Raw genomic sequence first — 12,722 nt, forward strand, 5'->3', positions numbered from 1 at the left:
TGTTTTGGCAGTCTTTTGTAATGTGCTAATGATGAATCTTCTTAAACCGACTATATCTGTACGGGCCTTGATCTGAAGCACAAACCAGCTTTAATGAAGGGAAAGTAGGACACAAACATGTGGACTAAATAAACATGAATACAGGCAAACACAGAAATGCCATCCACACGCTCAGGGGTGGACTGCAGCACAAGAGATATCACACACACAAAAAACACTAACCTGCCATTGAAGGTGTGCTTGCTTTGGGGTCGGTCTACCCCTGCTGGCCTCCTCACATTGGGCCTTGCTGCCTGTAGAGGAAATACACACAACAGCTTCCTATTAATCTGCAGCCGGCATATGGAGAAGAAACAGCAAGAGGAACAAAACAGGAAGACAAAATAGGCTAGAATGAGTGACTATAGGTGGAGGAACTTCCAGAACTATCACATTGTACAACTTTGTAATTTGACAGACCGGGGAAGATACAAAGGGAACGAGTGAAGTGATGAGAGGAGGAGCTGTTAAATTGATGAATGAGCGATGTACAAATGGTCATTAATATGTGAAGGCAAGTAGACAGTGTGTCAACCATCAATAAATAACTCTGTCACTGGCCAGCCAACGGAGAAAGAGAGAGAGAGACGTTTCAATGAGAGGAGTGTGAATGTGAGCAGTGGGAGCTGTAATAATTACTCTGCACAGTAGGTCTGGATGAGGTGTGGGTAAGTGTGTTTGTGTCACAGACATGATCTCTACGGAGCTAAGGTCACATGCCCAGTGGAACAGCAGTGATGAATCATCCAATGGCCAACATGTGACAGTATACCGGTGTACACACACGTGTGTATTTCTGAGGGAATAACAGCATCCACATGCTTTTATAACGACCCATCACTGCTGCAAACACAGGTTTTTAGAGACTGCAAAATACATTTTGGTTGAACTGGTTGTATAATGGCATCTATAGTTCAAAGAAAAATTGTATTAGAAATAAATTAGAATTGATTTCAGTATTTTCTTTGTTAATCATATTTACTTTCCCACACACAATTATATACCGGTATACTGTATATATTTATATTCTCTTGTACATATAGCTGCAGTTTGTATTTACTCTGATCATTACTGAAATTACATGCAAATCACTTTGTATAGGCTGTTTTTTTTAGAATAAGCTGCCACATAAGTACATTTTCCTATGAACATGAGTGCAGTCTTCCATTAAGGGTGTTTGTGTGACCATATGTAGACAAACATACACAGGTCAATAAGGTTTTAACGTCAGTAGTGGACACTAATGGGCTTCTTAATCTGACCTTTCACCTTTGACCTCTCACCCTAGTGCCATCTGACCTATGCCACCTGTCACAGGAGAGAGAAGGAAAGAGATCAAAGATACTGGAGCATGAGTGATCGTGGAAAGACGTGTCAGAGAGCTAAAGGGACTCGTGTGGAAAATTAAAGAGGATGGAAAAAAACATTAAAGAGACTGATGAGAAAACTTGCATTTAAAAATGAAACACAGACTGCAGGTACTGTAACAATATATGAGAGTCGGTGGCTTGGAAATCAATTAGTCTGGCCAGGCAGCAGATGCTGCTGTCATTTGAGCTTAATTACAACAGCATGACAGGTAACATTAATTATCCTTACCCCTTTGTCATAATACAGCCACTCATACATTAACAGTAAAGTCTTTGGTAGTAAATTATATGTCTCAATTAATAACTCCTTGTAGAAACACCGTCATTCTCTCCCTCTCTGTCTGACGCAAGCTATTTATCAAAGGGCAATTTAGAAAAAGCTACATAATCTGAGAACATAAATGCATCTAATTATTCGTGTTAACCAAAGAATTAGTTAGATACACATCAACAAATGGTAAATCAGTTTGTGCTTGAAAAATCTGAAACCACATTAATAGAAAAACAAAGAAAAAATCTAAATCAGGAGACACTAAACATTGTTTCTTTGCTCTAATGTTTGAACTCTACTTAAGTACTTCATAAAGCTGTCCACAAAATACATTTTTCTTATCTTTATCTCCCATTTTTGAGAAACTTTCCATCAGCTCAGCTTGAAATGAGCACACACCTACTGTAGGAGCACTTCCTGTGCCCACTCTTTGGCACAAGACCAGTCAGTAATTTCCAGTTCCTTTGTGGTAAATTATGAGTTTCTTTTATGATTAAAGCTTGCTTGGAAAAAAATATCTGAAAACCACGAAGCCATGATTTCAGAGGAAATCAAAAATAGAACCATAATTGACAAAGATTTATTAGAAGTATATCAAGAAATGACTGTATTGGAAAACTCAATACATTAGCGTGCTGAAATTGGACAACTTGATCGATACTGTGAGCATTAGAGGCCCTCCAAAAACTGGTGAACAGAGAAGCGGGATTTCCATTTTAACTCAATGATGGATATTCCTGCCATTAATAACTAAGCTTATAATAAATGGGCAGCAGGCATCCGGTCTTCCTGCTCCAATCTAATAATTGCTAAAAGTGGATGAAAAAAGTGAACTATTATTAACATTACTAATTACTGAATAACTAATCAAGTTAAGTGATCCAAGAAAACACTCCCACAGTGAATTTGATTAATTAAATGCCGTTTAATGATTATGTAAGGAAATGCATCTGCTTATTTTAATTGTGGAACTAAACCAAGATACAATATTTGAAGACATCACTGAATGAAAAAATATAAAAAATGTAAGAAAAGACAAACACATACTTAGACAAACACCCAGGTGTAGTATGATAAATAAAAGCTGTACTGCTTTATTAGCTCCAGCAGTATTATTGGCAAAAACAAACACGGCGAATTTGATGAACACATTTTGATTTACCTGCCACCTGTGTGCGTGTGTGTGTGTGTGTGTGTGTGTAACATTTGGCATGGAAGAGGAGCAGTACATATTTTTGGAATGACATTGAATGTAGAGAAGAGATAGAGCTTAGGTAGGAGAACAGACAGAGAGAGAAGAAAAGCAGAAGAGGTGGAAGAATAGTACTTTGTCCCCCTCGCTGGTCTCACCAAAATGCCAGATGACATTTTGAACAATTACCTGGAGCAATTACCTCCATCTGAACCTGGCCAATTGAGAAAAGACAGAGCTACGAGTGGCACACTAAGTGTGAGTACGAGTGAAGGAGCGGCGTATGAGGAGGAGGAAAAAGAAAACCAGGATTCTTTTATTTGTAGTAGTGAAAGAGTTTTTGCCACTTCAACCATCAAGTGGGAGTTACTTCTGTACAGTAGGTGTGACATCGAAAAGCACAAAGAAGCGTGAGGCATTGACCAGAAGGGATTACGTGATGTTTGACAGTTATGTCTGACAGACGTTTCTTACAAAGAGCAGAACTGCTGAAATGGAAATCTAGTTCAAGTCACACAGCTTGCTCGTGCTGTATTAGTGGCTTTTCTACATCTCAGTGTCTGTAGAGAAAAACCTGCATACTCTACAACTAGCTAAGCTAACTCCATTATTTATGATTTTGTTGTTGTTGCACATCTGTAAATAACGTCTTTGTTTAGAGAATGCATTGTGCCATGATTTAGACTTAGTCACTTGGTGACTAACTGCACAACATGGCAAATTCAAGAACCTGTTCCATTTTTCAAGTTCAGCAATATGAAGCTGAAATTAAACTTGTATTTACCATGATGCTGATTTGTAACCTGGATAAAGCCATGTTATTTACTAAGCCTTTCTTCTCCTCATCAAAGTGGCGTTATATGTGAAATGAGACAACACAGAAATATGAGCATCTATGAAGTGTAATAAAGACAGACCGAGACCACAGCTGCTGTGGTTGAGTTGGCCATGACGGCATGCGGGCGCTTTAAATGAATAACACCAAGACTCATCGTCTGGACAGGCCTAGTGTGTAATTCACACCCAGGAATTTTTCATATTGGACAGCCAGAGAAGCAGTGAAACCAGAGACGTAAGGAGTGGTGGAAGGTGGGGTCGCAATTCCTGTGATCTCCATTCCTATGCTCTAGCACACCTATGACCAGGGAAGGTCATTAGATTAGTCTTGGTTGTTTACATTCATCATCGATGAGAGCATGCATGTTTCATTTCTGTTAAACTATGCTTTATGTAGCTGTAGGCTACGAATAAGAAACGATTTTAAAGATTTTATGGAGGCATCATAATGAGCTTTTAAGCTACAGAGACAGTTTGGTTCCGTAAAATGTTCATAAAAAAAAATAAAACTTGTGTTTAACAGATGGTACATCGTGGAAATATACGCGTTATAGTGCCGCATGCACTCCCCTCTACACAGCACTTCTTTTAATATCCCTCTCAAAACAATACTACTGATGCGCCACCACCCAGCTAACAACCAATCGCATTCCCCGAAAGAATCACACTTTGCAAACAGGTTGTTCTTCCGTGAATAAAGCATGGGAAAGAAGGATGTTTGTCCATTGAGGAACCTCGAGAGATGAAGGCTCAACACTCAGGAGGTGTCTGTGGGAAATCTTAAAAAATGTAAACATTGAAAATAAAATGCCACTTATGGCCTTTTAAAATCTGTACAGTTCCTGATGATGATATCAGATGGTTGTCTGTTCATTATGCTCTCACCGTTTCATTCATCACAATGGCAGTAGTTTTCAATGTGGCGCAATCATTCTGTATTTGTAGTGTGTACAAGGTGTGCTCCAAACCCATGTGTGCTTTTGTTTATATATAATATATATATATATATATATAAAGAGACTTACCATCACGGCAGCGTCTTCATTAAAGGAGGCTTCAGTCTCTGTCGGCTGCAGACCAAGGGCTGAGTCGCTGCTACTTCTCACCAGCAGGGGGGTGTCTGTTGAAAACACAGGAGCACACACACATCTTTAGATGACAAGACACAGATTCTCAGACTCAACACTGAAAGTAGTGGGTTTGCTTCACGAGCGTCACAGACAGCGATGCCTGCAATATTATCATGATTTTCCACTCTCATTGGAATGTGTTTTAATAAACCACAGTATTATCTGAAGACATGATCAGATCAATATCCAAAAAATACTTGGCAGGTCAGTTTTTTGATTATATATTTGTGCCTCTTTATTGGTTGGGTCTCTTGTGAATCTACCTCAGTATCTTATAAAATTCATCAAATTTCACACTTAAATAAATCAACAGTTTGAGTTTGAGTTTATTTAAACAGGGACAATACATATTCATGAACGTTTACACGTAAATATGTAAGATTATAGCCAATGGCTAATTTCCATTTACAATTTGATCATAGTTCATATCTGTGGCATTATCATTTTCCATTTCACAGTGGTACATTTTTTTTCACAAGCGACCTGGAATCAGGATCCGGATAATTACAGGACATATATCCAGATCAGACTTTCTTGTGCAAGAGCTTTTAGAGAGGTTATTGTGTCGTTTTTTTTGTCCAACCACTGTGGACAATATTCATGAAGGTAGAGAGAACAATGTAATGTTCCCTATTCTCACAAAGGTAATGGTTTTATCTGGATCACCACCAAAATATAATGGATAATTCCCTGGGCCATATCCTACCTCTCTCTCTTAAATACCCTGTGAACAGATTAACAAACAAGCAAACCAATAGCAGCAAAAATTATAAACTCTTCGCAGAGGTACGAAAGGGTATAACAGTGATATGAGCTTCATGGATAGATTTGGTTGTAATATATATTTTGTTTAAGTTGTATTTTTTGTCTTAATCTGGCAGCCAAAATAAAACGAATCATCATCATCATCATCATCATTACAGATGCACACAATGAGAAAGAAAGCATAAACCTAAAATATTCACGATGTAAATGAAGCCACAGGGTTTCATTAGAACGACATCTAATAATATCAACTCATCAGCCAGCATAGCCTGAGACATTGATATGTGTGTCCATATAAGTTAATTCGATGCTGCAGCGGTGTTGTGAAAGCTCATTTTGAATGTTGTTTTTGGAGCTATGAGTGTGCACAGCCATGTGTTCATTAGGTCTATAAGGAGAAGACCTAAAGCCCGAGTGTATGGAAAGTTAATGTATGATCTCTTCCGGCAATATCCCTTCACTGAACAAACTGGTCGTCATGCAGCCAAAATGGCCAATAAGTGTCTGCTTTGCAAATCTGTGTGTGCATGTAGGTAACATATGATAGTGTCTCCCTCTTCACATCTCATCAGCCCACTGCATAAAATCATCATTTAATAGAGACTGATGGATGATGCATACTACCCTATGCAGCTGCTGGAGCCTGAAGAAAGAGTGAAATGAGGAGAAAAGTCAACACTGCAGAACGCTCAGTAAATAAATAACATTTGAGTTGGGGTTATTATTATGATATGTGTGGTAACTCTGACAATCCTCAAATTCACAGTCCTTGTGCATCGGGCACATCAATCCCTATAGAATTTAAGAATATAGCTATTTTAGCCTGAATAGTTCCACTGGGAATAAAAGTGGTGGTGGGTGGAAGAAACCTCTAAATGAGTGAACTACTCAGAACACATGCCAAATGATATTTGGAGGGTCATTTATTGATTGTCACAGAATGGACCCTTGATGCTTTTAAGACTGGCTGGCTGGGGGTATGAATTTCATGAACCTCTCCAATCAATTTATCTCTTCAAACAAAGGCAAACAAAGAGGAATAAATTGGAAAAGACAGAAGACTGAAGATGAGAAATAGATGTCAGAGAAAGATAGACAGCAAAAAGAGACTAACCCAGGATTAAAATCAAGAAGCAAATAGCACACAAAAAATAACAGAAATAAAATCAAGACAAGGAAAATGATGATGGTTGGAAACAGATTAATTATGCAGTGTGTAAAAAAAACAAAAATAAAAGACAAAGGAGAACTGGGAAAGAGAAAAGGACAATGAGATGAAGAAAGCAAGAGAGAGAAAGAGGCAAATAAAGAGAAATATGGCATGTGAGCCAGAGGAAAAACAGTAGACAGTGCGAAGTCTGGCCTTCTGACACTGACAAAGATGGTCTCCAGAGGACCGTTACCTCTAATCTACCATGACAGTCTCACATTGTTACTAATCTCTACTGACAGGCAACCATACTGAAACAGACTAAACTTCCTGTCTTGAGAGTGTCTGGATCAAAGAACTAAAGACCACTCATGACTAAAGAAGGTCATACAAGCTGAAGTGTCTTCTCACTTGTACAGTCTCGTAATATTAAAACAGGAACCTACTCTTCAATCTTGTCGGCTCAACACGCTGCTGAACATCCTCCAAGTCACTGAGGAACTTTTATAGTCATCGAAAACATCAGCAGAAAATAATAAGGGATGTACAGCAACTTAACTGGCAGCAGAAGGAAATGCTAAGTAAAGCATAGGCTTTGGCCAACTGTGCTGCACGTAGTCCATCACCAACATGACTTGTTATCTTAAGATGAAATGAAACTTGGACGAGTCACCCTGACAGCTTCCCCTCTCCAACACGCATTTACAGTACCTCGACTGAACAGCCACTTGACTTGAAATAAGACAGAAGAGAGAGAGAGGACATTCACATCGGTCTATTACAGGTAACAGTAAGCAGACACAAACATCAGAGTTCGTTCTGCTGTCTGACATCACACGTTCCACTTCCTTTGCGCGCTTTCTTCTGCTTTTCCACATCTGACTCGCTTTCATCCCCGTCTCATTTGCTGCCAACATTCCAACCGTCCCCATCTTGTTTTCATCACGGTCCTCCATATAATACTCATCACACCCTGACCTTTATCTGCAGTAAAAATTCAAAGTCAACGTCATTGCTATTTTCTACAAACACATGTGGCACAGTTCTGGGAATGAGACATTAATGCCAGCGATAAGTCATTGTGCAATGCCAAAAGCATTATTTATTGTCTTGTATTTTCATGTATGATTTAATTTAGAGATGAATCGTTTCAGCAATCTGCCATCCCTCCACAACCATCCATCACTAGCGTGGCCTTAATGTCACCCTCCACATCAGATTTCAGCTGCATCGGACCTGTTTCTCATTTAGCATCAGCTTCAACACTGACACGATGCCCTGACCTACAGGTTAGAGCTAAAAGGGAAAAAAAGGGGGAAAAAATAATTGCCAAAGGGAATTTTGTGATTTCAAGCAGAATTTTGACTATTCCTCCCTCAACCGTAGGAATTCAACGTATGGAGTTTAGTTTATGGATTTCTTCAACTGCCACCGAAGTGCATAGTGTAACAGCCAAAACGTACTGGCTTAGGATTTGAAATGTAGGTCAGCAAAACTACTTTAGGTGAACCTTTTATTTTTAGAAGCAAATACTGTTTAGCTTATTTCGACAATGCCCATATATTTTTGTTAAAATACAAAATACTGCTGGTCTTTGGGCAGCAGGTGACAGGCTGTGGCTGATTTTAACACCTCCAAAACATTGTACACAGAGATATTATTTACTTACAGTCTGTACTGATTAGAAGTCGCAAATGCAGGAATATTGCAACAATCCCAGTATCATATGTTACTTGCTGAGGATTGTGTCGTGCAACGCATCCATTCATGTAACCCACCGGTTATTTTGCATTTAAGGAAATATCATCTTGTTTCGGTGCCCTGGCAGCATTGATATATATTTAAGCTGAATTCAGGGGGGGGGATAAATAAACAAGCAGAACTAATTAAGTTCAAGGCAGTAGCTGCCAGACACGCCTACGATATGATCTAGATTAGAAAAGGTGACGCTCCAAAACCACTTACTTGGGGTTTCTCAAGATCTACTGCTAAACAACCTCTGCATTGTGTTATGCCTGTGTGGACCTGGCCAGACTTCACACGTAATGCATTTAAACATGTAAAATTAAAAGTTGAGACTACACACTGCTGGTCCGGCCTGTCATGCCCCCCCACAATGCTCCATCTGGTATTTAGACTCTCAGAGGCCGCCAAGGACAGGGTGATAGCCAGATTTAGAAATGAACGGACTGGTTTGTGTTATCAGACATAACGATGCTTTAACTGAGAGAACGTTTAGACTCAATGATAAGTGAAAGCCTTACTTATGGGAATATATTTGCTCTTCACGAGAGAAGAGAGTTCTGACATTCTTCTTAAATGTACACACATTTAGCTTTCTTTAATATTCAAACATATCCCAGGGACAAAAATAAAGCACTAAATTATGATTTAAAGTTTCTTAAAAGTCAAATGTATGTTACACACATAGACATTCGGACAACCTACCGCGACTCATTGATTAACGCACAAAAAATCTTACAGAGTAGATATGAATCATCCAAGTAAAAAAATGCCACATTTCAATATTGAAACTGGACACGACAAACATACAGTATATAACAATATATATAAAGTACAAATAACTCACTGGACTTGAGGGCTGAAGAAGTGACTTCAATCTCCCCTCCTGTGATTGGCTGGAAGACTGAAAGCTCGGACTGGTAGAGGTCTGGGCTCGGGGTTAGGCGTGTGTTAGCCACACCCCTCTGCTGGGCTTCCTGCTCCTCATACACTGCCATCAGCTAAAAAAAATAAAACACATAAAAAGGTAGAGGTATTTATTTGCCATTTCTTTTATTGTTGTTGTTTTTTTAAATCAGCTATAAATTAAATATTTCGGTCAGTCACCCCAAGTTTTCTATTTGTTTCTTTAGATTCTTTCTCCACTCACATTAAAAGGAAAACCATTATCTGATATAACAAGACAGCAATTTTAAAAACAAAGTAAAGGAAAAAATTCAAAAGAAAAAGCAGCCAAATTGAGATCAGCATTGAGTAATGTAACGTAACGTAAAATTATCTAAAGACAGACAATTAACGCACTGATTACATTTCTTCAAACAAAGCAAAAAGGCAAGTTATATAAAGAAAAGTGTATCTTGTCCTGTTTGCATATACACACAATTCCTGACCTTGTGGATGAGGGCACCATAGAGGACGTCCAAGGAGCCCAGCATGGTGACAAGTATGACTACTGTTTATCAACTGCCTCCATCCGTGCCTCCTCTTTGAGAGTGCAACACTCCCCCAGTGCTATTGGTTTTATATGAGGAGTCCCTATCTATGGAACGACTGCACTGAGTCTGCGCTTAGCATAACATAGCAGAGAGCTTGTCAACACAGTGTTCTAGGGGCCTCCACATAAAAGCTGAATAGACCTGTGTGTGTGTGTGTGTGTGTGTGTGTGTGTGTGTGCATCCACTTCTATGTGTGGCTGGTGTCTATAGTGGATACAAGTAAAGAAAGGGGACTGTACCAGTAAAGCCAGAGGATTCCTGCAACACTGAAAGCCACAAGCCTGCAATGCATAGACATGAGCACATGCACGCTAAATGACAGGCGCAGACCACATGACAGTGAGCACACAGATGTGAGGAACTGAATTTGCTGGTTGTCTCTGGTACACAAGAAAGTACCTGTCGTGAGGTAAATCTACCCGTACTGGAAGTTTAATGTGGAATGCGTTTGACGATTGTTTCCCATATGCTCTCTCTCCTCAAAATCACCAATATAGTGCGAGTGTGTCAACTATCCAGCTGTTCCTAAACTATAAAAATCATGTCATCAAGCTTTTTTAGGGCGTGCCTGCTAGCATTAAGTTCAATGAAGCATGTTGATGGCAATTAGCTTGTATATCTATGATATAAACAGACAGATTCTTAAAAAAAAGGAACAGGAAAGCAGGCCAGGAAGAAAAATGGATGGACAAATGTTACATGGTCTTTCTTTATTAATAAAAGAGATGGTGGAATGAAAAGACTGATCTAGAGGGTCCAGGACTCTTCCTCTGTTCTTCCCAACAACAGACTCAAAAACCTGCCAAAACAAAATGCCACCTCAGCCTGAGTAGTGCAGGAAGGGAGGAGTGGGCGAGACAAACCTGAAACTTCAGATTGTGCCAGCGTTTCACACGCCAGTGTACCAATTCCCAAATGAAAAATGCTATGCAGCACGTTGTTACTGTTAAGCCAGAACAAGACACTAGTTTATTGTAAGCAAAGATGTTTCCACATACAGGAGATGTAAAGTGTTTAGTCACTGCAGGGTTTTTCACAACTTAGGCTCGTTATTGTGTACATTTCCTCCTTCATGCTCATATTATCCTTCCACATGATGATTATCTGTTGAAAAGATGTCAATGAACATCTCATATTGATGTCTGCTTTTAAGTCTTTGTTTAGCTTCTCACACACTCACTCACCTCTGGCCGTATCACAAACAGCATTATATATAACATTACTTATTATATTATAGCACACTTGAATAGTTGAGCCTAAAATGTATCCGAGAAAAAAAAAAGAATTTTCATTAAAGTTTAAGGGACTTTTGTGTTTTTATTTCGTACATTATCTTTGTCGCAATTCTTTGCCTCCTTGACTAAAAGAGATCAGACAGCTAGTTAAACAATAAACAATGCTGGTGAGTTGTACGGTATTGATGGGGTTGACCAAAGTCAAGTCATCACTCGACTCAGACTCAACATTATCCAGTTATCCTCATTATATGTAACATTTCTTAGGCTTGCATTACTATCTGTAGAACAATATATCTATTGAAATGCTAACACAATTCACAGCAGAACAGTGTTCAGCATTATTCTGAAGTATAGCTAACTCGTAATTAACATTGACAACAGCTGATAAAATGTAAAAATGAGGAGCCTGCATACAACAATAATTCTGTCCAGGAAGCCAAACTATTAGTGTGTGTGTGTGGGCGTGTGATTGTGCGGGTGCGTGTGGGTGTGCGTGTGTGTGTGATCCCAGATTGAAAACTGCAGAGTTGGTTCTTTTTCCTTTTATTAAAATTAAATGAGTTGATTAATAGTGTTTCAGAATTTAAGTGCATAAGAGCACGCACAGACATACACACAGAAACACACACACACACGCACATTACCATGTTTTTCTACATTGTACTTATAATAATCAGGTCGATTATTGTCTGATTGATTAGTTTGAAGTGAATCAATAAAATTATGCAATCACCCAAATGCATGAACGTATATCCAGCTCACACAATCTACCTGCACTCACTCACTCTCTCACACACACACACACACACACAGCAATCTTTAAATTTACTTAAGTTATCTGTACATCACTGAGCTCCGATTTCCACTCAAGACCACTTACCTTAAAAAAAATCTATGCTGTTCAAGCATGTGTCCATTTGTGCTCTCAGGCATATTATACAGTCAGCAATATCCTTAACAGTCAATCAATCCATCACCATAACGTTAACAACTAATTGAAGGGGGATGATGGTACCTGTCCATCATGAGTGAGTGAGTGTGCAGGTCTGCGAATGGACAGGAGTCAGGACTCAGGACATGTGGTCATATACAGAATATTCTTTAACACAGTCGTGCATAACTGGATCAAGGAAGGGCATAAAAATACTATTATTCACCCTTAAAGCTGGGCTATTCTATTCCTTGTTTGTTTAAAATGATTGCTAGTAATTAATTTCAGGATAATAAAGATGTTCCGGGTTCATAAATCTCAAACCTCAGTCCAAGGCAACGACTCGTCCTCATAACTGGGTTGGCCATACACACACACACACACACACACAATGATGGTGGATAGACTGACAGCACCACCTAGGTCTACACAACAGAAGCTGCACACACACACGTGCTATTGCCTACCAACACAATAGAATAGGTGTTTGTCTGTGAAAAGCAACGACTGAAACCTGCTTAAATTAATGAGGTATTATCAGACTGAATACCTGTTTCTAA

The 12,722-nt window shown here is 39.1% G+C and overlaps 1 protein-coding gene across 1 annotated transcript in view; it reads right to left on the reverse strand.

The window, feature by feature from the left end:
- Positions 1–12,722, reverse strand: part of pard3bb (par-3 family cell polarity regulator beta b) — a 134,395-nt gene that overhangs the window by 98,294 nt on the left and 23,379 nt on the right. Inside the window, exons 3-5 of the mRNA XM_068746235.1 lie at positions 9,345–9,498; positions 4,735–4,829; positions 223–293 (exon numbers count right to left, since the gene is read on the reverse strand). Of these exons, the coding sequence (XP_068602336.1) occupies positions 223–293; positions 4,735–4,829; positions 9,345–9,498 (320 nt within the window). The remainder of the gene's footprint in view (positions 1–222; positions 294–4,734; positions 4,830–9,344; positions 9,499–12,722) is intronic.

The sequence above is a fragment of the Brachionichthys hirsutus genome, chromosome 12 (genome assembly GCF_040956055.1).
Source record: "Brachionichthys hirsutus isolate HB-005 chromosome 12, CSIRO-AGI_Bhir_v1, whole genome shotgun sequence".
In the NCBI taxonomy this organism is placed as follows: Eukaryota; Metazoa; Chordata; class Actinopteri; order Lophiiformes; family Brachionichthyidae; genus Brachionichthys; species Brachionichthys hirsutus.